Source organism: Amphiprion ocellaris, chromosome 18 (assembly GCF_022539595.1).
Source record: "Amphiprion ocellaris isolate individual 3 ecotype Okinawa chromosome 18, ASM2253959v1, whole genome shotgun sequence".
In the NCBI taxonomy this organism is placed as follows: Eukaryota; Metazoa; Chordata; class Actinopteri; family Pomacentridae; genus Amphiprion; species Amphiprion ocellaris.
The window spans coordinates 32,578,335-32,603,183 of record NC_072783.1 but is presented as its reverse complement, the minus strand read 5'-3'; the positions used below and the strand labels follow the sequence as shown (position 1 = coordinate 32,603,183).

Here is a 24,849-nt window from a genome sequence, read left to right as displayed (position 1 = left end):
GATAAAAGGGTAAATAAAGTCACAGGGTCCTGTAAAGCTGAATTCTGAGACAACACCTTCTAACTGGTAAGTTTTCACACTTGAAAGAAGTCAAAGTGGAGCGTGTGTAAATTTATTAACAGCTAATAAGCGAGACAGAGGACGGGATATTGTGAGCTCGATGAATAATTGATGGTGGCAGCCAAGACATCACTTATATACCGTGGATGTTACATTTTACAGCCCTGCAGTCGTGCGTATTCAACTTATGCTTCACAAAGTAGGTTCTAATGCAAATTTATCCTGCAGATTTGCACAGATTTGTAGGAATTAAAAAGCTTTGTTTTTCTGTAATCTCTGAAGACTTGAGTTTGAACATTTAAACACGTTTTGAGAAGTTTGGTTTTCAGTCTTGTCTGTATTTTACATCTGTCTGAACTCACGTTGCTTGCTGGACTAGGGGAGGTCCTCTCCTCGGGGCCCTCAGCTCTGCTCGGCATCTTCAGACCGCCGTACTTCTTCCAGTACATCCAGCAGGAAACGCACAGGCGGCACTGCATGTTTGGAGGCCCCCATGAGTACCACTGGGCCGACTGCATGGCTGTTAATGTACAAAATGCATTAATGCTTGTTAGACGGATTGCAGAGGGGAAAATGGTCTCAAGGCACTCAGAAAATCCATCTCTTCTCCTCTGTCCCGGTCTCTCTCTAAACGAATTTATCAATATTCATACTCCAGAATTACTAACACTGCATAGCTGCTATCGACTGTAAAGTACGTGATAAACATTAAAACTTTGGTACATGGACAGGCGGACAGATAACAGACAGTGTGGTAGAGATATATTTAAATTTTCCTGGTTTTAATTAAATCCTAAACCTTATTAAATCCCACTTCCAGTTTTTAAGCACAATTTGGCAAAGCATAAGGACAATTTATTGATTGACTGTCACCAATTTTTACATATTCTCTGATTTGCATTCTGGCAGCTGAGGTATAGTTGCAGTTCAGCTTCTGCTAAAACAAACAGCAGCATTATTTGCATATCACTGTAGCCAACACTACACTCCTTGGTGCATTCAATTTCAATAGTACGCCAATTTGTGAGTTTAGGGTAAGAAATATGAGGTGCAGGAACAATTCATTAATCAAACTGACTGCCCACAACAGAAAGCTTGCTAAATAATTGTCATTTATCAAACAAAATCGTCATGTTTTCTGCTGCAACTTTGCAAATGAGTGGATTTGCACTTTTCTGTGTTCTCTCATTGTACATTAGATATCTTTAAGCTTTGGACAGTGAATTGGACAAAACATGGAGTTTATAAACACTTCTTTGTAAAACTGTGATTGACATTTTGAAAAAAAAAAAGAACTGTGTAATTGTTAGCTTGCAGCACAGTAGGTTTAGCGTTTACGTTTATAAACTGACACGCAGACTTGCAGGCACATTTTTATAATACTCCCAATCCTTTTCTTTTTAAAGTTTATTTTCAGGGATGATTTTTTGCCTGTATTCACAGAGACAGTGAAGATAAGGACAAGAAATACCACTGCCTATGGAATATGGGCCCATGTAGTCTGTTCCCTAACAATGGACTACCTCAAGTTTAAGTAAAGGAGCAGTTCTTCTTACTTAACCCTTATCGAGAGACACTGATTCATTTATGGATTTCTAGCAGCTAAAGTGTATAATAAGATGAGCAGGGATGATGAAAACACAAGTAAAGCATCTTTTCTAGAGTCTGAAAAACTAAATAGCGAACTCTTTAGCTGACTAGCACATCATCTGTCACACTTTCATTCCTAACTGACCGACATCCACTGCCCTAGCGATTTAATTTCACACTTGTCCCGCTTAACCACACACTCATTCCCTCACTCACACACAAACAAAACTCACTGTAGCAGCTCTCGCAGGCTCTGCCCCCGCCTGCTGCATGGTAGGCCCCGGGGCCCGCTCCATTCACTGTCGCCATCTTGCCATTGGTCATTGAGATCTGGTTGGGGTTGGGTTTGTTACTGTCGGAGAGAAGAAGAAGAAGAAGCAGTTTAAAAGGTGGAATGACTGCAGCTGTCTTCTGCAGTGCTTTAAATTAGAACACACTGGAAATGATCATCTCGCTGCTACAGGAACAGCTATAAAATCTACATCTGAATAATGAAATTTGAAATGAAGAGACTTACTATGTGGGGATATAAACCTGCTTCAGTTTGCTTTCTGCCTCTGCTGCCTTCAGTCTCTTCTGCTCATGGAGAAACAAAGTGGATTTATTCATTAACAAAATAAAAGATCTCTTGTGTTCAACAAACATCCACTCAGACAATCTGGAACCTTTTAAAATCAGCTCCATGGCGTGAAATTAGGCCTATAGGATTACAAATTTAATCATTTATTGTGCATTTCAAAGGTGGGGTTTCCCGTCTTCTCGGCACGTAACGGTTTGCGTCACCTTCCAGTGAGTAGAAAAAGCAGATTTATCTCTGCAGACATTAGTAATCCTCTGACACAAAGGCTTAATCCTATATTACATCAGTATGTTGGGAAACAAGTTTATGGAGTGATATTCGTGTTGTGTTTTTGGTTGATGCTTCCTCCTGAGCAACTTCTACAGCCTTACTTTTGTTTTATTTTGATAATTGTGTAAACTTTTCCTGCAACCAAACTCCTGTCAGTGTACCTTTAAACAGACACTACACAAATTTTACACATCGTTGCACCACTAAGCCTGTAAACAGCTCTCTAAGTAGCCATATGTAGTGTTGGACATGCAATTACATTTTTGACAGAACATCTGCACTGCACTTAAGACGTATACAGTTTCAAAGATCTTATATTACAGCACTAATGAAGTACGTAATTGCATTAAAAATGTTAAGATCCAACATTTTTAAGCCTCATTCATATGGACCAATGTTCAGTAATTCTTTAACGGATTTGTAAAAATGAAATTAAAAGTATTCTTGTAAGAGAAACTTGCTTTGTGGTAGCTAATAAATCTACAGCAAAAGATCTGGAGGGAAAAAAACAGGAGTATGTGATACATTTGTTGACAGACATAAGAAAGAAATGAAAGCATAAAAGGACAAAATAACTTTAGAAATCTTAGAAAGGTTAAACAATAGAGTACAAATGCATTTTGGTTGTTTTTTGATTTTGTTTAAGTAGCTTCAAGGTCCCCTGTGGAGTTTTTGCCCACTAGCAGCGCTGTAGTGTTGTGATGAGTGGGTCCTGGTTTTGTATGTTCTTATATAAATGTGAATAAAAAGGCATTTTAGTTGCATAATGATAGATGTAAACAGAAACGCCTCAGGGTCACTTAAAGCTGTTAAAAACTGTCAGACTGTCCACAACACAGCCAAAGGCGACCACAACAACAAATCATTTATTGTTTTGATGAATGCTGCAGTAATCTCACCTGTTGCACGTATCTGTCTGTGGTCTTCCACATGTAGTAGTACTCTATGATACTGGTCAGAGACTTCCATGGCAGCTTCAAAAGCAGAACGAGTAGAATGTGGAGCCATGGGGAGAGAGAGGCAGACAGAGAGCAAATTAATGATATTAATATCTCATGTACTTGCCATCTGGGTGTGAAGCCTTCATGTATATTCATGAGCAAGAGGCATCGTGACCACAGAGGCTGAGAGCTACTGGCTTTGCTTGGTTCTGGCCCTAGACGAAAACACACTCTCTTGCACAGACAGTGATTCACACATTTAATAAGTATTCATGAGCACCTGGTGCCACCGCATACACCCATATCCTGGCTTTATTGTGCCGTATAGGTAGATGGTGGGAAGGAAAGTTCAGAAGAATCAAATAGTCACTCCTCCCCTCCTCCACAGGCCTGAAAGGCGAGTGTTTAAATGTGTAATTTTGCCCTTCACAGAATAGCAGCTGCGATCGGCTTGAATTAATGCCGATTACTAATTTGGATTCCTATTGTGACAGATTTTCACTGAAGAGGACGAAAGCGTCTGCAGAAACTTTTCAAATGTCTCCAGCAGCAAAGCCAAAACTCTCCACTGTTCATCAGTATGCTAAACAAGTTCCACTTTTCATTACAATAGACTGTATCCTGCAAGACAGAAGCTCATCTGGTCTCTCACCTTATAAAATGCTAAGAAATGCTACAGAAAACCTAATATTTAAAGACTATTATTTCTGCATCAGTCTTCATTTATTCAAATCATCTTGGCATCACTATGGCACTTTGACGCTGCAGATGACAGCATCCCAGAAGCAAGAGTGCAGTTACAAAAAACACTTACAAAGTCTTGTCGGATGTCGTTGAAGTCTTTTCCATATTTCTCTAGTGCCTCTTCAAACATGGCCGCTTCCGAGGCGCTCCACTCCTCCATCTCATCCCTGCAGAGCACTGGGCCGCCTGCTGGGACCAGTACACTCAGCGCGCTGGACAGGTCGTAATTATGACGATGCAGAGTGTCCATCGCATGGAACTGCGACCACAGAAAGAGGGTTACCATCTATCATTTAAATGCCACTTAGGTGCTGCAGGGTGAGTGTGTGTGTGTGTGTGTGTGTGTGTGTGTGTGTGTGTGTGTGTGTGTGTACTTAACCCACCAATGTGATGTCTCGTGAGGCTGCAGCTGCACTCATGTGTAAGCTTGGCTGTCTAACTGAGCTGCTGCAGTCCAACGCTCGGGCAAAGGTCCCCACCGCCCTGAGAAAATACACACAAACATGAACAGTGAATATATACTACATATGTGACTTCACTTCTGCATACAAATGATCAGTAGAGATCTTTGTATAAAAGTTAGCCTTCTGGGACAGAAAATGCTCAGTAAATGCAAATGAGCTGCAAGTGCAAAAATCACAGTAAATAATGGTTTATTGTTCATTATTATAAAAGCAATTTCAGTGATTTAACCACAGTTCCTTGCATAATAAATTTTTAATCCACTTTAATTCATTTCTTAGAAATAAAAACTGTGATAAATCCACATACTGAATAAAAGTGAGAATAATGAGCCAGACATGAGCTATGCCTCAATGCCAACAATGTGCATTTATTATGTTTATCATCACACAAAAACAGATGGAGTAACAGAGCAGAACATTGTATCCTTCACAGCAAGAGGGGTCATAAAGTGTCAAAAACTAGTTATTTCATTTATTAAACTGCCTGTTTGGCTGATTTGATCAGGAGGTTTTCAGGGTATGTCAGAGGTGACCTACCGTGCCACAACTAGGAATTGGTCTATCTGTTTGTTGGTGAGTGGACACTCTGGATCCCACAGCTTCTCTTCTAGTTTGGCCTGGTCCCGGTCATCTGCTTCACCTGCAAAACTCAAAGGCGTCAGCTTGCAGATGGCACAGGAACGTAACTGCACACTGAAGGTGAAGAAACCAATTTATACTCCACATTGATTTTCTACAAGTTAAGTTCATGGTTATAAACCCGTGAAATTGCCCAAAAGTTACCTACAAAATGTTCAAAGAAATCACTCACGAGAAGACTGCACCAGAAAGAATATATTCGTTGTTGTTTTAGAGAAATGGCTTATTTAACAGAACCAAGTTTCATCTACTATTAAGCATCTAATCTACCTTCTTGTAACATTTCAGGCACGTCTGCCTGAAAGCGCGGTCCCACTCTGATCTCTCCTTTGTCAGCCAGAAGAGTCTTCTGTGTCGGGTCATACACCAGCGAGTAGAAGAAGGTATCCTGAAGAAATGGACACATCAGTTACCTGAATCAAGGACAAAGGGTTCTTATGCTGACTTCAATGACAAACTGCACTTCTGCATTTAACCTTTACAAATGGATCTATTTGAAGGTTCGCTGACGTGTCCATTCAATTTGCCAGGAAATTTTGCTGGTTTACCGATATCCTCTACCTCTTATTATAGATAAAACAAGAAAAACACTCAGAGAGCGCAGTACTCCGTCAACACTGTTCATTCCTCCACATGACATTTTCACAAATGCACCATATGTTTGTAGAAATGCAGCATTTTTTTTTATTAGTTATCAATGATCAGAAGTCACAGCAACATAGAATGTGTCCATTTAATATAGATATACCCACAAACAAAATGATGTTGCACTGAGTACAGGCGTGTGTCATGCATGTGTACGTTATGTACGGATACCGAATCACATGACCTAAATATGTAGCGGGCAGCAGGAACTGATGGGACTTGGAAAAACTCCAACAATTTAATCAATTGTTCCTTGTATCATTTCCAATGGATAAGTCATGATAAGTCCTCAGCGGTGGATTTGTAGCAGGATCACAATTTTGTGATCGTCAGCAAGCAGAACGTAGACTTCACTTGTTATCATGGTTACAGGGACGTCATGCCGCCAATGGGAAATCCTTAACGAATCCATGGATCCAGACTATAAGCTGCATCACTGCCAAAATCTAATCACTTGGTCCTTGTGTCATTTCTGACCTGCCCTGAAAATTTCATCCAAATCTGTTGCTCTGTTTTTGAGTAATGTTGCTAACAGACGGAAGGATTCACCTACACCGATTGTCACATAACTCTGAGGCGTTCCTTGGCGGAGTAACAATCCTTAATGGAATATCGGCTAAACAAGAATATTTTAGAAAGTAAACAAAGTTTTAGTTAAAAAAAAAAAAAAAAAAAAACGATTTTTCTATAGTCAAAAACAATGGCCAAAGAGAAAAAAGCAACTACTTATACAGATATTTACAGGTTTTGGTAATTTTTAAACAAGAAAAATCCAAATAAGAAAAAGAAATTATTTTGTCATGTGACTGACAATGAATGTAACCGTTAGCTGCAGTCCTTGATGCCTGTCAACTTTTGATATATGAATATATTTGGACCCCTTCAATTTTTGTAGTTTTTGACTTAAAATACATTTGCAAACATTTGCACAAAAACACACTTGCATTTTGTCATTGTGAGTTACTGAGTGTAGATGGGAAAATGTCAATTTTATTCATTTAATACAAAATCTACAACAGAATTAAGTTGAAAAAAGGGTGTATGAATGCTTTCTGAGGCCACTACATTAAAAAGGCATGTAAAATACAAATGCACCTTCTATGATACAAGCCTGAGCGAACAAAAGCCAGTGACAGACATAAGATTTTCTTCTCTCGGGCTTACCTCTTTGTCAAGGTATGAAAGAACGGCTTCAGTCTCATTCAATAATGCGACACTGCACTTCCCCCTAATGGAGAGAGAAAGAGGGGGAGGCACCATGTAAAACACAGACAAATGAAGTCAACAATGCTTGATGGATGTGTTCATGGCTGAATGAGTGATCATCCATGGGCACTGCCTGCAGATGATGACCCGTGGGGTCCATTTTGTGTATCTGTACCTGATATGTGTCGCAGGTAGACTCTCATACTGCCGGGAGAGGAAGAGCTCTCTGTGGCGAAGCTGGTGTTTCTGTTTTTCTGTTAGCTCTGTCTCTGTTGGGTTCTCCTTCTCCTCTTCCAACTCCTCTGCAAAAGGCACACAGAGAGAAGACATCAGAAATCATATTAAAGGAAACACTTACATTGGCATGTATACATCACTCGTGACAGATAAATTACTTCCCAACTCATTTTCAAAGTCACAGATTCACCCATTTATCACTCAGTCTTCAGATGCTGTGTGCTAGGTGTGCTGTCTTCAGATATAATACAACAGATTGGTACAATGGTTCTTGAGTGCTTTGCAATCACACTCTGTCGCTGCTATCCACTTAAGAAGCCAAAGCCATTATACTTAAGATTGCCTAGAAATGTAATCTGAAGAACACAGCGTTCATCCATAAATACTGGATTAGCTAGTTTGCTGCAGCTGAGTCAGCACACAATGCCAGGCAGCGTATAAACATTTTAAAATCACTGTCACACAAAGCAGGCATACACTTAGAAATAAAGATCACCCCCCACTGAAAACTACATTATTACGGCAGCTGTTTTTACAGTAAAACAGCACCGCTATCGAGTCACATTCCTACAAGGAAGGACTAGTAAAACCCTGATTTCTCACTGTACATCCGATTCTAAAAGATTATAAAACTTTCAAACACAGGATTTCAATCTCATATTTGTATCTGAGAAATAAACTTTTGAGGGAACTTTGTAAGTAGCTCAGTGAATGTATGCATTCAAACATCACTCGCTGATAATCGTAAAAGAGGAAGCAATCTCAGGCTCTGTTGAATTTTTCATATCAAATTTTTTGGATGCTTTAGTGCCACAAATATAATTCTATTCACCTCTATTATGCTGGGAAATCGGCAGCAATCTCTTTGGCAGAGAAAAAACCCAAATGACTTCTACGACTAGTGAGGAAATGACACTTTGGTCGGAGATCGATGCCAAAATGTGAAAAACGTGACTGTGCTTGTTGTTTAAACTGGAAATACTGGGCAATAACAACATGATGAATGGCAGCAGTGAGTGAAGATGCAGCAACACGTCCACTGCAACACAACAGGAGCCTGTATGGGGATATTTTTTCATTTCAGTTTTTAATATTATAATAAAAACATGTAGTGGAAATGCACATTATTATTTGTGAACTGTGATTGCTCGTATCTGTGGTAGCAGATTCACAAAGGTGAATGTCACCTTGCTCAAGAACACCTAGTGATGACTCAAAACATCAGTTGAAAATAGCTTTAGTAACATTATTACTGCTCAGTCAGTCAAAATGTGAGCATTTTTTTTAAAGTTGATGTGTTTAAATGATTTGTGTTTGGTCATGCTTGATATTGTGACATTTACAGCTAAATGCCACTGTTGGTAGGAGGGAAAACCTTTGTGTATTTTTGAGATTTGGGTGAACCAACCTGTTAACTCTCTTGCAAAACTCATGTTTAACCCTCAGCTGTTGTTTGGTATTGCGCTGCGATGATTGATGAGCACGACGAACTAAACAGATGCAAATTTTGCTGAAAAGGCTCCAAAAGCAAGAGCCCTGGACTTCCCTCCTGACATTTTTACAGAAGTTTTGAAATAAACCTCAACCTGTAGATCAGTATTTCCAAGCATTTCAGGTTCGACTCATATGAGCTGTTGTACTTCTGTATATCACATTTAGTGGCTTTTCTTTTGTTTTCCTCCAGAACTAATATGACCCATAAACTGAGTTAATTCTTTTTTTTTTTTTTTTTTTTAACAGTGTGTCAGGCAGTAATAAATGTTATTGTTTCTGTCTCTTCTTCTGACCAGCTGGCAGATGACAGACTCCGAATAGCTTGTGAAATTGGCACAGCATTGCGATCGATGCATATGTCCCTGCATACTGTACAGCTTATATTTTTGCTCTGAAGGTCGCTTTATGTTTACAGAGTCAAGCTAAATCTGCAAAACTGGTTTTTACAAGCAGTTTGCTCACGCACAGAACAGCATTCAGCCATTATGCATTCCTGTCTTTCCTGTCAGGGCTGAGAAATGTAAACTTTATATAAAAAAAACACGATGCTCACTGGATGTCCTGCTGCTCTTCGTCTCAGTCATCCTAACTGCTTTGGCATCTTTTTTACTTTGAGTAAGTAACTGATAATTTGTTCTACAGTGACTGGGAGCCTCTGGAAACAGGTAGAAGTCTTCCCACACAGAACAGGTGTTGCTGTGATAACACTTTCTTTTTCTTCCCACTTCTTCTCATGCAGCCACACTCACACTGCAGTTCTCCCTTTTCGAGTAACTGAGAAATTAATGTGAAATACAGCATAAATGTGAATGGCGGCACATATTCGAGTCGCACAGGAGCACTCATTTACGTTTCAATTTTCTCTGTGCTAAAAATAGCCGTGACTAAACGGTGGCACTCTGAAACCGTGGTCAACATAAGAAAAAAAACACCTAATTGACAGTGAATGCTGTAATTTGCAATGTGCTGCTGGATATGTCTGCCTGACTGACACGCAGCAGACTGTTAATGACATTTTCCTTGAACTTTCGAACTGTAACTGAAAAACACTGTTTCCCATTAACATGTCCTTTAATCATCAAAAACTGGTCAACTATTTTATTTTGAAAATAATCATTTTGTCTTTTTTTTTTTTTTAAGTCAAGAAGACCCAAAAAAATGCACAAATTGCCCCTTCTTAAATGTAAGCATTTTGTCTTTCATGTATTAATTTTTTAATTTTTCAATTAATCTTTTAACTGCTGGCTGTCTAAAACCAACACAACAAGACTAAAACTTTCAGTAGCATCATAATGTAATAGTTGGCTCTACAAAATGTCAGAACTGGTTCAGTATATTAAAAAAAACCAAACAAAAAAAAAAAAACCCCCACAACATAATCGTCCAAAACCCAAGACACATTAAAATTGCTTATTTTGTCTGACCTGCAGTCCAAAACCCAAAGATATTCAGTTTACAACTTTGCAAAATGGAGAAAAGGAGCAAATCTTCACATTTGTAATGTTTAAAACAGCAAATACTACCAGTTAGTTTTTAGTTTATCTACTAATCAATCACTCCACTTGTTTTTTCAGCACAGCATTTGAGTATATTAATAGGTAAATCCTACAGAAACTCTACTGTGTCTTGAAACAATTAATTGCTTGAACAGGATCGTAACTTTTGTCCACATGTAAACACAAAGTGTGAATGTGTGAAAAGGGCTGCTACTCACTTGCATGTTTATCTGCGAGCTGGATGAGGCTGTGGGAGATGTCTCTCCTTCTGTAGAAACAAACCACCTTGGCCTCCACATTTCCACTGGCGGTCTAAAACAGAGCAGAGGAGAAAAGATCCAGGTTGACTGAAAATAGTGGCAACACCTCCCCGTACAAGCCACTAATTTCCCAAGAGACCTGGCTCTTTTGTGTACTCATCACACTACGCTGCTATGACAGGCTGACCAGGCCTGCCACTGTGTTTTTGATCAGATGATTGATTTCTTGTCTCGCTGTATAATTAGGCCGACAAGCTTTAAGACTCAGCCGGTATTAAATATCGTGACTGACGCAGAGTGAGTGGATGTGGTTGTACGAGGTTTTTCTCAAATCTTTCAGCTTTACTCGGCTGTAACCCTCCAAGTTCTGCTGCTTTTCTGGGGAAGTTACAGGTAAGAGAGGATGTATTTTCTAACAGCTTTCACACAAAGGATGTTGACAGAATAACAGGAACAACATAGTGCATTATAATGCCAACACCTTTACAATCTACATCACAAAAATCTCATGTTTTATCAACCTCATACATTTAATAACAAATTAACATGAGAGGCTACGTACAGGCTGTATCTGTATCAAGACAGCATACTGCAGGAAGTTCCTCTTATTTTATCTGTCCTGTTCATCACTTACAATAATTGCAATGTCTCATGTCTTTAGATTATAATCTACAGCCTCCATATGCTTTTTCTGTAACTAATACTGACCCGATCTTTCATTATCTCACCCACACAATCTGATAATGACCTGCATTTATCTCAACATCTCTTGCAAGTACAACACAAGGAAAGCTTTTTCACACCACTAAAAATGCTGGTATAGTATTTCTCACTTAATACTGTGTCAGTTCTGGTCAGAAAAGTTGATGTCTGATCAAAAATACCAGCACAAATATCAGACTTTATATCACTTTATACTCAAACGTTTCTTTAGTTCAATACTATGTAAGCTCTTGAAATACTCCTTACAATTATCACCCCACCTACACCTCCCACAGATGTGTCCAGTGTTACAAACATTGGGTTGGGTAACCAGGGAACATCTGTCTCTTTCAGTCACATTACGAGCACCTAAAGTCACAAAATGCACAAACACAATGGCAAAAGCGAGGGGGGTGGGAGCAGGAATGGAGAGGAATCCATGCTATTCACCCCCAGGGATAAAGGGGAACAAACACACAAAAATGACACAAACACCTCAGTACCTTGTTGAGTTCTTCTATCCGACGGATCAGGTAAGGGTTACTGGAGGAGTTCTCAAAGAATACATAATCTGCAACGGCAAACACACACTGATTACTTCACTGTATCAGATAATTGAATATGTGAAAATAATCTACTTAAACACGTATATTGCACTCATTGTTGTATAGTCCTTTAAGGGATGGGAAACTGGCTGGGTCACATACTATGGTGTAATTTTCTCCCTCATTAATTCAATATATCGCTGAGCAAATAAAGACACACTATGGTGATACAACATCTATAAATATGTGTACTTGTGTCACATGTCATGACTTTCAGCTATTGTTAGACGTCTAAGAAGTTAAAAACAGATTTGCACACCACTAATAAAACGAAACTGCAACAAGCAAGCATCACTGAGAACATCAAACTCCAAGTTAAACAGGTTAAAGCAAAGGCAAATATATGTGTAGTGCAAGATTCTTAGAGCCGGTAGGACAGTTAGGACACTATTTTGCTCTCTTAGATGAATAAATTGAGAGATACGGATGTGGAAACGACAAAAAAAAGCTGATTTAATGACAGAATTTCCCCTGTGCCTAAATAAAACCAACATGACTTCACTCAACTGTGTGAGGAGGATGTACAGGAACTGTGCACAACTTCAGTCAATGGCAAGGGCTGCATTCAAGCGCAGTCTGAAATACTGTAATTACTATGTTCCAGACTTATAAGCAGTGCAGAGTGGAGGTAAATATAAGAGAGATGACAAGGAGTGTATGAGTCAACTGCTTTCAATTGAAGCATATGAATTATCATGTTCAAATATGTAATAATAGACAAATTCTAGGTGATTTTAAACAATATACTGCAGCTTCCTGATCTTTCATTTGTAATTTTAGCAGCAACATCACTAAGAATATGTACTGGGAAGTAATATTTCATAAATACTTGATCCATAGCAGATTAGTTATTGCTCAGACAGGGCAAAAAAAAACCTTGAATGCACGTAAAGGTTTGCAGGAGTTGGAGTTTTCAAAGAGCACCTGAAGGCAACAGGAGAACTCTACTAAAGGCGACCAAACGGACAACAAAGTGAAACACCGGGTGAAAACGCCGGTGATAAAAGTGCTTCCAATAACATCACCTGAGCGACTAGATGCTTATTATCTCTGTGGCAAGTCAAGCATGTGGGCATTTACGCAAATTCACCGTCTTAATGTAGATTTAAAGCTCGGGGTGAAGGTGTAAGATTTAATCCAGGCAGACGCAGCGACGCCATGAATCGAGACAATAATTTGATGTTGAATTCCAGCAGACTGCTAACGAGCTAGCTAGCCAGCCAGCAGCCCAATTTGCTAATTAATTACACTTGTGTTGAACGTAGGTGCACAAGCGAAGCAAAAACCCGGCGTGTAATATCACCAAAATTGCCAAATACACATCTCGAACTACGATGAAGGAGCGGCGAGGCGGAGATAATGGTAATCAGTGGAGCCAGTGCTGGTGCTAACGTTAGCTAAATAAGGACTCGTACTAATGGCTGCATGCCAGAAGAGGCAAATACAAAGACAGCCTCAGACTGTCCGTGGTAACGTCTTCACAGCCTTTTGAACGTATGTCTGGTCTTCAAGCTCCACGTTCTATCAGCTTCCCGGTTCGAGTATTCGCCAAACTAGCCGGCAGCAAAGGCGGCGACAAGTGAAAAATGTTTACATTGTGAGCTAGCCATTTAGCAAGCTGGCGGCTAGCTGCTGTGGCCACGACAAACGCGAGGCCTGACCCATTTTGAATCCCAAATATTTAGAAATTCTCACCTTCCTGCTCCGACTCAGTGCAACCCAGGTGGTGTAGCACATCCGTATCTCACTAGCAAACACAAACGAGCTGAAATAACGCAGCATTACACCCGCTAGGATGCAAAACTGGAAGGGTTTCTGTTTGATAGAAAAAGATCCACATTGACATACATACCTCCGACCCGGTACATGTTGGCCGCCATTTCTGCCCTCCCAGAGTGTAAACCATAAACTAAGAGGAAAATAGAATAAATTACTAAAAACAATAAAACCCGAGCTCTTAAAAGCTGAAAGGTGCGATAAAGTGTGGTCGTCGAGACTCCGGATGTGTACCCTATCGGGAGAATTTTACCAATTCAACCCCCCCTCCTCCTGCGCTTCACCCTTTACAATACAGAGAACTCACGGCAGCCAAAAGAAGTCGGATCAACCCGAAAAACCACCGTGACGCTGCGTGCGAGGGAGCCGCGCACGCGCAAACAGGCACGGACACACACGCTCTCTCACACACACAAGCCTACAACTGTAATACCTGTTCTGCAGGTAAGCGTATAAAACTTATAAGGTTTCTTCAATATAACAGGGCTGCTTAATAATACAGGAAGAGAAGTCCAGACTCCGTAAATGCACCAAGAGCTATTATTGCTACAATTTTTGTTGCATTTTTGCACTTAATCTGCTTTCATGTGTTTAAAAACCCAAATTATTGTGCAAATACTGCAAAAAAGCGCATTTCTTTGCATTAAACCCTATATTCTGCATATGCATAAAGAATTCCTGCAACAAAATTGTTGTGCAGATTGTGCAAAAACGTGCTTTTTAAAATTTTTTGCAATAAACCATATACTCTATATATGCAAAAGGGACAAATTGTACAAAATCTTGAAAACGTGTATTTTTTGCAATAAAACATATACTCTACATATGTATATGTGGCTCAGGCTTTCCAAAAACAAGAGTTAAACCTGTAAAGTCTCATGAGGAACAGTTTCTTTCACAAGCAGATGGGGATCTAAAGGTTTGATTCATTCTCTTCTCGTTTAGTCTAAATGCTCCACTAACGAGGCACTCCACAGATGATCTGTGAGGACCTTCAAGAAGCAAGATAAAGCCTCCTGTGCACTGCAAGACGTCAGATGCAGACAGGATGGATGAGAGACAAAGCTTCACATATCAGGGAGCACACAGATAATGTGCAGTAACTTTATTTGCATGGCATCTTTACTTTACTACAAGACAATGAAAAATTCAAACAAATGAGATCCAAAGCATGCAATATGACAAGATAAAAATAGTTAAGATTAAAATGCACATTTAAGACAGCCATTGCGTCCAAGTGCCATTCAGTAAAAAGGATTGTGCCGATATGAAAGTATGCAAACTAATAGCATGCCTATTGTCTGCAGTAAAATATTGTAAACCACTAAAATATACAATTTCCATCACACTCATGAGAGTATTTCCATTGTTTCGCAGCAAGAAGCAGAATCCACTTTGGAGATAATCGTGCGTAAATTACGCTCCACACTGTTCTTGTTGGAGTTTTTCCTCCTTCACTGCGTGCGTCTGTGCGCATGTGACATCATTGATGGGATTGGCTCGCCCTGACTGGGGTGGAGAGTCTCTCCACAGGCTACACAGGGAGAGCAGAGAGTGAGGGACAGAAGGGAAGAGTTTTCCAGCAGCCACGGACCTCAGCGCAGGGCCACCTCCACTCAAAGCGAACCACGCCCCGGGGGCGGCAGGGGGAGACCGTCCGCTCCCCAGCTGCGCAAAACTCCTGTGATGGCAGAGAGAGATGGACTGTGAAGGGGAGTTTTAACAGGGCACAGGTTGGTAAGATGAAGTTCGGGAAGAGCATCTGCGTGCTCAACGTAGGGGGAACCCGGTACGCCTTCACCCGTGAGGTGATCAGGGATTTCCCTCTCCGGCGCGTCAGCCGCCTGCATGCCTGCGCAACCGAGAAAGAGGTTCTTGAACTGTGCGACGACTACGACCGGGACCGGAATGAGTTTTTCTTCGATCGCCACGCACAGGCTTTCGTGTTCATTATGCTCTACGTGCGCTCCGGTAAACTCCGGTTTGTTCCCGGAGTGTGTGAGCTGTCCTTCTACACTGAGATGCTCTACTGGGGACTGGAGAGCGCGCACTTGGACTCCTGCTGCCAGAAGCGCCTGGACGACAGGATGTCTGACATCGGACTGGACAGTCTGTCCGAGGGGGACATTAGGGTGTCCGCGGACGAGTCTCAGAGCCCGGAGGAGTCGGTGCCGCGGACTGCGCTCACCGGTCGCGCTAGATGGCTAGAGATGATGCGCAAAACATTTGAGGAGCCCAGCTCTTCCCTTGCAGCGCAGCTTTTGGCTTCAGTGTCCGTGATCTTTGTCATCGTTTCTATGATAATGCTGTGCGCCAGCACGCTGCCGGATTGGGATACAGCCAAAAGAAACACTGTGGAGGAGCACAGGTAGGCGGTGGTCAAGAGTCAGTAAAGTTCAAGGAAAAAAAGGCCCCCCTCATGAAAAAGCTGCCAAATGTTTAGGCGCAATGTGTGCGGATATCTTAAAAGTGACATGGTGCTCTGAAATCCTGTGCGTAAAAGTGAGTTCAACAGGCTGGGCGGCGTAAAGGATAGATTTCTGTCATTACAAACACTCCATAAATAAATAATCACACTCATAAATACTTGAGGATTTCATATGAGCGGCTGCTTGCGTTCAAGGCAGCGGTCAAACTCACTGCGTACTAGACATTTATGATCCAGGAAGTTGCCGCATTGAGGCATTTTTTATACTCCAGCTCTTTGAGTGCTAATATCTCGTTGTTCACTATGAAAAGATTTAAAAAATGACGAATGATTTTGAAGCAGGATATTCAAAACATCTACGCATTAGGTGGAAAGGGAATTTGTCACTGTGATTTAATGACGCTGCCGAAGTCAATAAGCGAACTGGCAAGTTTCAACCAATACATTAAACCTTAGGATCCTCCATGACAGTCAGACAAGCCCCCAGGACAGCTAAATCAATGATCATTCCATAGTGTCTAAAAAGTGAGGTGTTGCTCTATCTTCCTCCTTCTTCCCCTCCTCCTCGCAGCTGATATATATCTTTACTGGTTAGTGTATATTGCACAGTGCACAAGAAGGACAAACACATCAGATAATGCTGCATTCATGCTATTTGTCTGGTTGATGAGGTGAAAGTAGAATGTGTACTGAGGGATTATGTATTAATGTAAGCAAACAAAAAGAAATTAGGCCACTATCAGGGATCAGCTTCTGTCTGAGTCACCTCTTGGACGGTTAGTTGGACTGAAGTTTGTGCATGCAGGGTGAAAAAGTGCATCTCTCTCTTCTGCATTTTTCTGGCCTCAGTCACTCTCTATATAAGGTTAGGTTATGTTCACTCAGGCTGGATACAGTTTAGAGTTTTGGATCGGTTGCAGTGGTTAGGTAATCAGCTGAAAGTAGTTTTCATCAGGGTCAACAGGATTCCTATTTAGTCTCATGCCGGTGGATGATACAGTTCTATCAGCTGCTCCACGATTTGGTTTGGTTTAATTATGCTGATTGTTGCCCTTCAGGCTCTGTGGCATTTGCTTGGCCTCACCTCTCTCTAACCCGGTTTGATTGTGTGCTAATCAATGGGGTAATCGAGTGGCATCTCTTTGAAGGGTTTTAATCCCCCCCTCCGTTTCCCGACACTTCACTGTCCCTTCTGCGCATCTGTCCTCTTGTCTTTGTTTACTTGCATTTCCCATCATTTACTTCACCCCCTGCTTTGCTTCCTTATTTCCTCCCATTTACTGATTGTCCAGCAGTATCTCATGTCATCCATATCTCCGTGTAGCTCCTCTGCCATTTCCTGTTTACACTGTGTTCAACTCATTGTTCCCCTCCTCTCCTCTCTGCTCTGTAGGATCGTGGAGGCAGTGTGCATTGGCTGGTTCACAGCTGAGTGCATAGTGCGCTTTCTGGTGGCCAAAGACAAGTGGGAGTTCCTCCGCAGGCCGCTCAACATCATCGACGTGATCGCCATCACCCCCTACTATGTCACCATGGCGATGGCCCGGGCGGGGATGCCTGGCGCCGGGCTCGGGGTCGCCGGCGTGATCCTGCGGGTGCTGCGGATGATGCGGGTGTTCTGGCTCATGAAGCTGGCCAGACACTTCCTGGGCCTGCAGACTCTGGGCCTGACGCTCCGGCGCTGTTACCGGGAGATGGTGATGCTGATGGTGTTTGTGTGCGTTGCCATGGCGATATACAGCGCTCTGGCCCAGCTCCTGGAGCACGGCTTGGACTTGGGCACGCAGAACCACGACTACGCCAGCATCCCGGCCGCTGCCTGGTGGGTCATCATCTCCATGACGACGGTGGGGTACGGAGATGTGTATCCGGTGACTATTGGGGGGCGAGTGCTCGGCGGGATGTGCGTGGTGAGCGGCATCGTGCTCCTGGCTCTGCCCATCACCTTCATCTACCACAGTTTCGTTCAATGCTACCACGAACTCAAGGTGCGCTCCGCCAGATACGCGCGCAGCCTTTCTGCAGAGATGCTGCAATGAAACGCGCATTTATACCAAACAAAAGCAACTCATCAAATCACTGGATCCCATTGTTAAATTATGATGCCAGCTGCCCTGTATGTTTGTGTGTGTGTTTTTTTATATTTCCTGCACCTGATTTTATTTGCTGCCTGTTGTGTGATGATCTTGCCTTCAGCCAGCATGCTCTGCTCTTGCCTCCTGGAAAAAAAAACACAACACACAGTTTGAACAGGCTAACAGGAACACACAAATAATTACTTATTTAACACACCCAGGTGCAGTCAATCCGGTTTTTGCTGTGGCTGCTGTTTACACTGTATTCCCATGGTTACTGGCAGGGACGGCTGCAAGGAGAGAGCAGTGTGTGTTTGTATTTTTCTGACCATCACTTTGTCTAAAGCTTTGCACCCAGATGGTACAAGTTACATGAGATTGATGTGTGACCTAGATGCATCCTGTTAAACCTGCGAAATAAAAGAGAAGGGGCGAGCATGCGAGTGCAAAGTGGGGATGGAGAAGGGGTTAGGCAGAGGGCTTTGGTGTGTAGGAGGACGTTAATGACATATGAAGACAGGTCAGCGGGAACAAAGAGGTGACAGACAATAAAGGAGATATGACAGGACAGATGGAGTGTGAAATGGATGGTGAAAGAATATGGAACCAAAAAAATAATAAACAATGAAGGAATGTAGAGAGCACAAAGAATGAATAGATGGAGTGTATATTGCTTCTCCATTTGAGAGTGAATGTAAGGCATTTTGTATTTCTGTGTCTCCAAGGCAACCTCGTCCTCCAACATGTCAATCATAATGGTGGTTGATTTGTGTGCACACAAATAGTCTACATCCACGCAAACCTCCTGGCTGGCAAACACCACTTTTTCTTCTTCACTATGATTATTGGGAATATCACATCACAGGATAAGCTTTAAAAAAAGAAGTGTAGAAACAAAATGAACAGTAGAGGTTGTCACAGATGATGGTTCTGACATTCGTGATTCAGACATGTTTGCACAGTCCGCACTTTGCCAAAATGATATGATTTGTTGAGGAGACACATGATCCAAACAAACAAGTCAACACCTCTCCCACACAACAGTCTTTCTCTGCATCTCCTCTCCTCTTCCTCCTGTTGCCATCAACCGTCCTTTTTTTTTGTTGCACACAAATGAGCACACATCCAGATCCTGTTCTTGTGTTGCAAAATGAAACCCAACAGTTAATGAGTCTGTCATGATCTTTGCAGCCCTGTATGAGTTTGGCGTGCACTGTGGCCATCGCAATATCCTCGTTGTTGTTGTTATCGGTGTGCTTTTTTTTTATAGGTAGTTTGGCTGCCACAGAAATTAAATTAAAACCCAATCAGTATTTTATTACCTACCTTATAATACATAAATCATGTAGCATAGATTAGAGCCCAGTGGATTTTGGCCTGGCCTGATTGAAACTATCAATCTCAACTTTTTTCATCGATACACTATGGAGCTGTAATTAATGTGATCAATGTGTGAGCTTTTTTAATAAAATTACTCTGTGCAAAATGTCTGTGAATGTTATTACAAATCATAAAAATTGTCTTAACTGACTCTAATATCTGCTTTCACAGTGCTAGAATATCTTTCTTAGTAACCTCGATGCATGATCAGAGGTAAGATAGGGCGTTTTTTGGTAGCTGGATCCTGTTAAAATTCAAAAGTCCTTATGTGATGATGCACTGTATACTCCTGGCCTGCCTCCTGTTAGCAATGTGACATTACATCGAATGCACCTGAGCCTGCTGGCAAAGGCATTCAGTGCACTCATTGGATCCACACCGGGGTGAGCAGTAATGCACTCAGTCTGGCTCACAAAGTACTGCTACAGGGGTAAATCGACCGACTCAAAAACTGCTGCAGCGCTGCTCTCAGGGTTTGGATTTTTCAAACGCTTCTCTCACTGAGCTCAGGAGCTGCTACCAGGAGATATTTGGGAGGTGTTTCATCATGAACCAAAGTTCTCATGCTCATATGTTTTGCTAAATTACACAGAACATTCATGCCTGTTCAGGATCATATCACATGTGTGGTAAAGACTTGGAAGAAATTTAATAGAAGGTGTTAGGGGTATTTGTGGGGGAAAATGGAAGTCATCACGATATTGACATGTATGATTCTTGTTGATGCTTCACACACATCTTCAACCTGACAGCACAGAAGGTTTGCACAGTCAAGATTCAAGGTTCAAGGTTTCTTTATTTGTCCTTGTGGGTAGATTTGTTGTGCAGAAAAGTCGATTTCATTAGGTATTCCTTTACAAAACACACATTGAACCTGACAAGTAGGTGCTCATTGTTCTGCCATTCACCAGTATAGCAGCAAGGGCAAGTAAGAAGATCAGATAAAAGAAATAAGATCAAGCTAAATAAGAAACAAGACACAATAAAAAAACCTTAGGGGAAAAAAAAGCAATCTTTGGGATAAAAACATGAAATTTAAAAGTCACAATGATTTCAAGGTGGGAACCCGGGTAAGAGTTTTGATTTGTCACAACAGTAAGAGCATTAAAATGCAAAGCGACTGTTCCATGAGGCTGTGGAACAACAAGAAGACATGATAAGAAACATTCATTAAAAAATAGTCGTCTGTGTATGTTTATGCATAAGAGCATCTATGTGTTATATATATATATATATATATATATATATATATATATATATATATATATATATATATATATATATATATTCATATCGCGCCACTGTGTTGCTGTTTGAAATATGCTGCTGTGATATGGATTTAGATCTGAGATCAGAATTTACAGTTCTGACAACATGAGGGAAGAAGCTCTTCCTGAGACTCACTGTGTTTACCTTGATGTTGTGCAGGCAGCAGGTAAAGCGTTGTTGGAGTGCTGAAGGTCCTCCATGATCCTGCCTGGTGTAGATGGGGAGCACTGATTTCCTCCGCTGCAGGATTCTCTTTATCGATTTATCTAATCAAAACTGAAATATGGTCCAAATGTCCTCTTCTGTTGCTGAGTTATCCATTCAATAAAGGCCAGAGAAGTGTTCATGCAGAACACAAAGATATCAAATTGAAGTTGACCTCTGACCTTTTGGATATAAAGTGTTATCAATTCATCATTTTAACATATTAGACACTTGTGCAAACGTTTGTCATAATTAGAACTCTTGACCTCAAGCTTGAGCCAGAGATGTGTTTTGTGAGGTTAAAGTGACAATGAACTTGAAGCACAGACATCTAATAAAGTAATCCTCTAGTCTAAGTGGACATTTATTCAATCTGTATAAAATGTTTTGACAATTATTGCATTAAATGTTCAACTATTTTACTGAAGAGAGGTTTTCAGCTACCCCTTAATGGACTGGTGACCTGCTTAGGTTGCACCCTGCTATTGGCTTTCTCTGCAGAATAAAGCAAATGGATGGATGGATGAAACTTTCACTTTATCGTACCACTACAATCTTGCCAGTCATATGATTCATCCTCTGGGGATTATCAGTATTTGTACAAACTGTCATGGCAACAAATCCAACAGTTGCTGAGACATTTCAGTCTAAACCAAAGTGATGACCTGAATGACCAACAATACAGTCCATAGCATGGCCTGTCTGTCACATTTCTTTGCATGGCAGCATCTAAAGAAGTGTTTATCAGGGATGTAGTGCAACAACTTAATGTGTATCAAGCTTTTACATTTGCAGAATAAATTTCACTGATATTGTAAAGAGACAAAAGGTTTAATTTGCGACTTTCTCGGAAAATACATTATAAAATCTTTGCGTTCAGAGCAATGAAAAAATGTACTCACCTTAAACCACCTACCAGTTCAGATCTATATTTTTGCAGCTTTTAGCTACCTTGCAGTGCTTTCTTCTCAAAGGCAGTCAAGAGCACTTGTAAATTGTGTTTTCTGAAAAGCTCTTCAACGAACACAGCAAGATACAGCAGGATAGGCTCCATCCCTGCACACAGCAAGACACCGAGAAAATACAAGTTAACACAGCCTTGGATGGAGGGATATAGACATACTTTCAACAAACGAATGTACCCTAAAAATGTAAGATAATATAGCAGAAAAAAGTCATCTGACATTTAAATTTTTTATTCATGCAAAAAAATTGGCCTCTTGTTGTGGATCAAACTTTTCTCAGCAGTTAAGAACTCATTAATTTACCAAAAAACGTAATTTCCACAAGAGGTCGAGGGACTTTTCATGATCCTGTTTTGCATTTTATCATGACTGCTCTGTAAACGTCTGATTGCCGAAGCATTTCGAGTGTGTTTACAGCCTGAGGGGAACATCTGCAGGCGCTGTTTAGGGCTGAAAAACACAGCGACCTTTTCATTTAAAAGGCAAAACAACACGAAAAAAATGAATCATATTTTGATTACCACTTAACAATTTGTGATCATAGTCATAGTTATAAGGACTGAAAGGAAAGCAAAGTTTTACAACATCACAAACTATCAATAAGTGTAATTTAAGGAAGGATTAGTCAATATTTCACTCTAAAGCTAAATAGATAAAGGCCAGATAAAGTAGTAGCAGCTAAATGCACTTTGTGTATCAAAAGCACAAGTACAATTTTAATTTGAACAGCTGCTAACCAACTTAAAGTAACCTCATAATTTATAGTTTTTTCTTATGTTTATGACACAACGGATGCCAAAGCACATTAATCACATTTTCTCACTGATAATTGCAGGAAATACCTTTGTTATCAGTAAAGTTTTATTCTCATAGATTTATTTTTATGTACTTTAACAAATCATCTTATCAGTCTATCTGGTTTGGTTGTTGCCTCACTAATATCTCATTAGCAGCAAGATAAATGAGGCCTTCAAGCATTTACACCAGTTTTACTTCTTAAAACATTTTCTTAAAGGACTGTGGAATGATATGAACACTTCATGTTCTTTGCTGTGAGCATCTTGACACTGTGCCTTACTTATTTTGGCACTGATACTATATCAAAAGACAACGGCAAGAGCGTTCTATGATTATTAATGATACTTTTATGGATGATTTAGCTTTATTGTATACAAGCGTACAACAAAAAAAGAACAGTTCCAAAGCATGCGTCATCAATCATCTTCGCTGAGTTTTATTTTAATAAGTACGCCAGTAAAAACAGTCAGAGTGTAGTAATTATTGTAAATGTATTGGACACCATCATCTATTTTCACAGTGTCTGAGCATTCTTCATTAAGATTTTCACATCTCTTAAGCATAAACATAAACTCTACTTTGTGAAACCTTTCTTGAAAAGCTTGAATGATATCAGTGTATCATGATCTTTTGTGGACTTAGCATGATAAATCTGCGAGTCCCTTATTTTGGCACTGGTACTATATGAAAAACTGAATGTTTACTAAAGATATATTTATGGCTGATTTTTCTTTATTGTGCAGATATGTACTGTTTGGGTTTTTAAGTTACAATAGAAAGCATAGGAGCCTTGACTAAATTTGAATATTCATAAATATGCCAGTTAAATTGTTTGAATGTTGTAACGGTTAATATTGAATGTCTCTATTTGACTTTACTTTGTTGTTTTGTTTGTTTTATCTATTTACTTTTTTATTTTTATGATACTGTAATTATTTCTTTCTCTATTATGTGTTGCCATTGATCCTAGTGCCAGGTATTTTGCTCTTAAGACTGCATTTTATGTACATTTAATAAAAAGGGAAAAATATCAAAGTTTAGATCATCAGAGTTTATAGCCCCAAATATTTTATAACCGTATCCCCCATCATTTTTTCCTTGTTTATATAAAAATGAAATGACCCCCAAATCTATTCATCTGTCATTCCAATCATATCTTAAAGTCCTCAGAATGCAATAAGATCATAGTGATTGGGATATTACGTTATTGTTTTTATGATTTTATTGTGCAGTGACATTAATGTGTATAACATTACATTATATGACAAAGTGGGTGAAAACTCATGTTTCCTCACCTCTTGTCTCTTCACACTTTCATTCTACACAATACTGTTTTCCTTCTGTGCATTTTGCTTTTATTCAACCATACCAGTGTAACATTGCAGCAAATACTATCGTGGACATATAAACCTAATAATGTTAATATTATGTTAGAGTTTAAATCCATCATATGGGGATTAAAGCAAAAACACTCATTCATTAATTAGTTTCAGTAAACTTTTGAGTTACAAGTAAAATGTGGTGTAATTGTTTGTTTCTTTGTTTCTACGTACTTTTCCTTATTCCTGTTTTCTGCCTCTCCATGCAGGACTAATGTTTTGGAGGGCGTGGCCTACCACTTCCTGGATATATGCTATTGCTGATGTCATCACTGGGCCAGACCAAGTGGAGGGTTTCTTCCTTTTTGATGAATGTTTCTTTTGCATTAAAAGGCTTCATTCAGTAGTGACTCTAAATGTTTAGCTCTAAGGGAGACATTTAGAAATGTTAACATGTTTGTAGTGTGTAAACTGATGTTGTTTGTAGTTTTGCTTGCCTCAACATTATAAATTGGGTCACCGAGATGTTTGATGGTAGGGCTGAAGTGATGAAGTGTGAATTGAGCACTATATATAAACACTAGAGAAGTTGCATTTTAATATTTTTTAGAGAGAGGTGAGGCTGTGGTGCTTTGATTTTTTTGCTTGGAGTAGCTATGGGTTGATTTTAGGGCTCCCATTAATTAGTTAACGCTGACAATT

General features: G+C 40.2%; 3 protein-coding genes across 8 annotated transcripts in view; 1 reads left to right on the top strand and 2 right to left on the bottom strand.

Annotated features, from left to right (window-relative positions):
* Positions 1-14,038, bottom strand: part of mta3 (metastasis associated 1 family, member 3) — a 30,451-nt gene extending 16,413 nt beyond the window's left edge. For 2 of the 4 annotated variants that reach the window (XM_023284416.3, XM_035954683.2), the window contains exons 1-13: positions 13,786-14,038; positions 11,832-11,899; positions 10,585-10,678; positions 7,315-7,441; positions 7,098-7,161; positions 5,559-5,676; positions 5,187-5,289; positions 4,569-4,668; positions 4,256-4,444; positions 3,400-3,474; positions 2,168-2,226; positions 1,884-2,002; positions 423-580 (exon numbers count right to left, since the gene is read on the bottom strand). In XM_023284416.3, the coding sequence (XP_023140184.1) occupies positions 423-580; positions 1,884-2,002; positions 2,168-2,226; positions 3,400-3,474; positions 4,256-4,444; positions 4,569-4,668; positions 5,187-5,289; positions 5,559-5,676; positions 7,098-7,161; positions 7,315-7,441; positions 10,585-10,678; positions 11,832-11,899; positions 13,786-13,813 (1,302 nt within the window). In that variant the 5' untranslated portion in view covers positions 13,814-14,038. The remainder of the gene's footprint in view (positions 1-422; positions 581-1,883; positions 2,003-2,167; positions 2,227-3,399; positions 3,475-4,255; positions 4,445-4,568; positions 4,669-5,186; positions 5,290-5,558; positions 5,677-7,097; positions 7,162-7,314; positions 7,442-10,584; positions 10,679-11,831; positions 11,900-13,785) is intronic. The other 2 variants (XM_035954684.2, XM_035954685.2) reach the window with 1 other exon arrangement.
* A 745-nt stretch (positions 14,039-14,783) lies between these two features.
* pigf (phosphatidylinositol glycan anchor biosynthesis, class F) overlaps positions 14,784-24,849 on the bottom strand; it is a 39,890-nt gene continuing 29,824 nt past the window's right edge. The window contains exons 5-8 of one of the 3 annotated variants that reach the window (XR_008599502.1): positions 21,968-22,121; positions 21,006-21,169; positions 18,291-18,356; positions 14,784-18,167 (exon numbers count right to left, since the gene is read on the bottom strand). The gene's annotated coding sequence lies outside the window, so the exon portion shown is untranslated. Of the gene's footprint in view, positions 18,168-18,290; positions 18,357-21,005; positions 22,122-24,849 lie in introns of all 3 variants that reach the window. The other 2 variants (XR_008599500.1, XR_008599501.1) reach the window with 2 other exon arrangements.
* Positions 15,452-19,714, top strand: kcng3 (potassium voltage-gated channel, subfamily G, member 3). Its single transcript, XM_023284417.3, has 2 exons — positions 15,452-16,077; positions 17,531-19,714. Exons 1-2 carry the CDS (start codon positions 15,452-15,454, stop codon positions 18,174-18,176), a joined length of 1,272 nt encoding a protein of 423 aa, XP_023140185.1. The 3' UTR covers positions 18,177-19,714.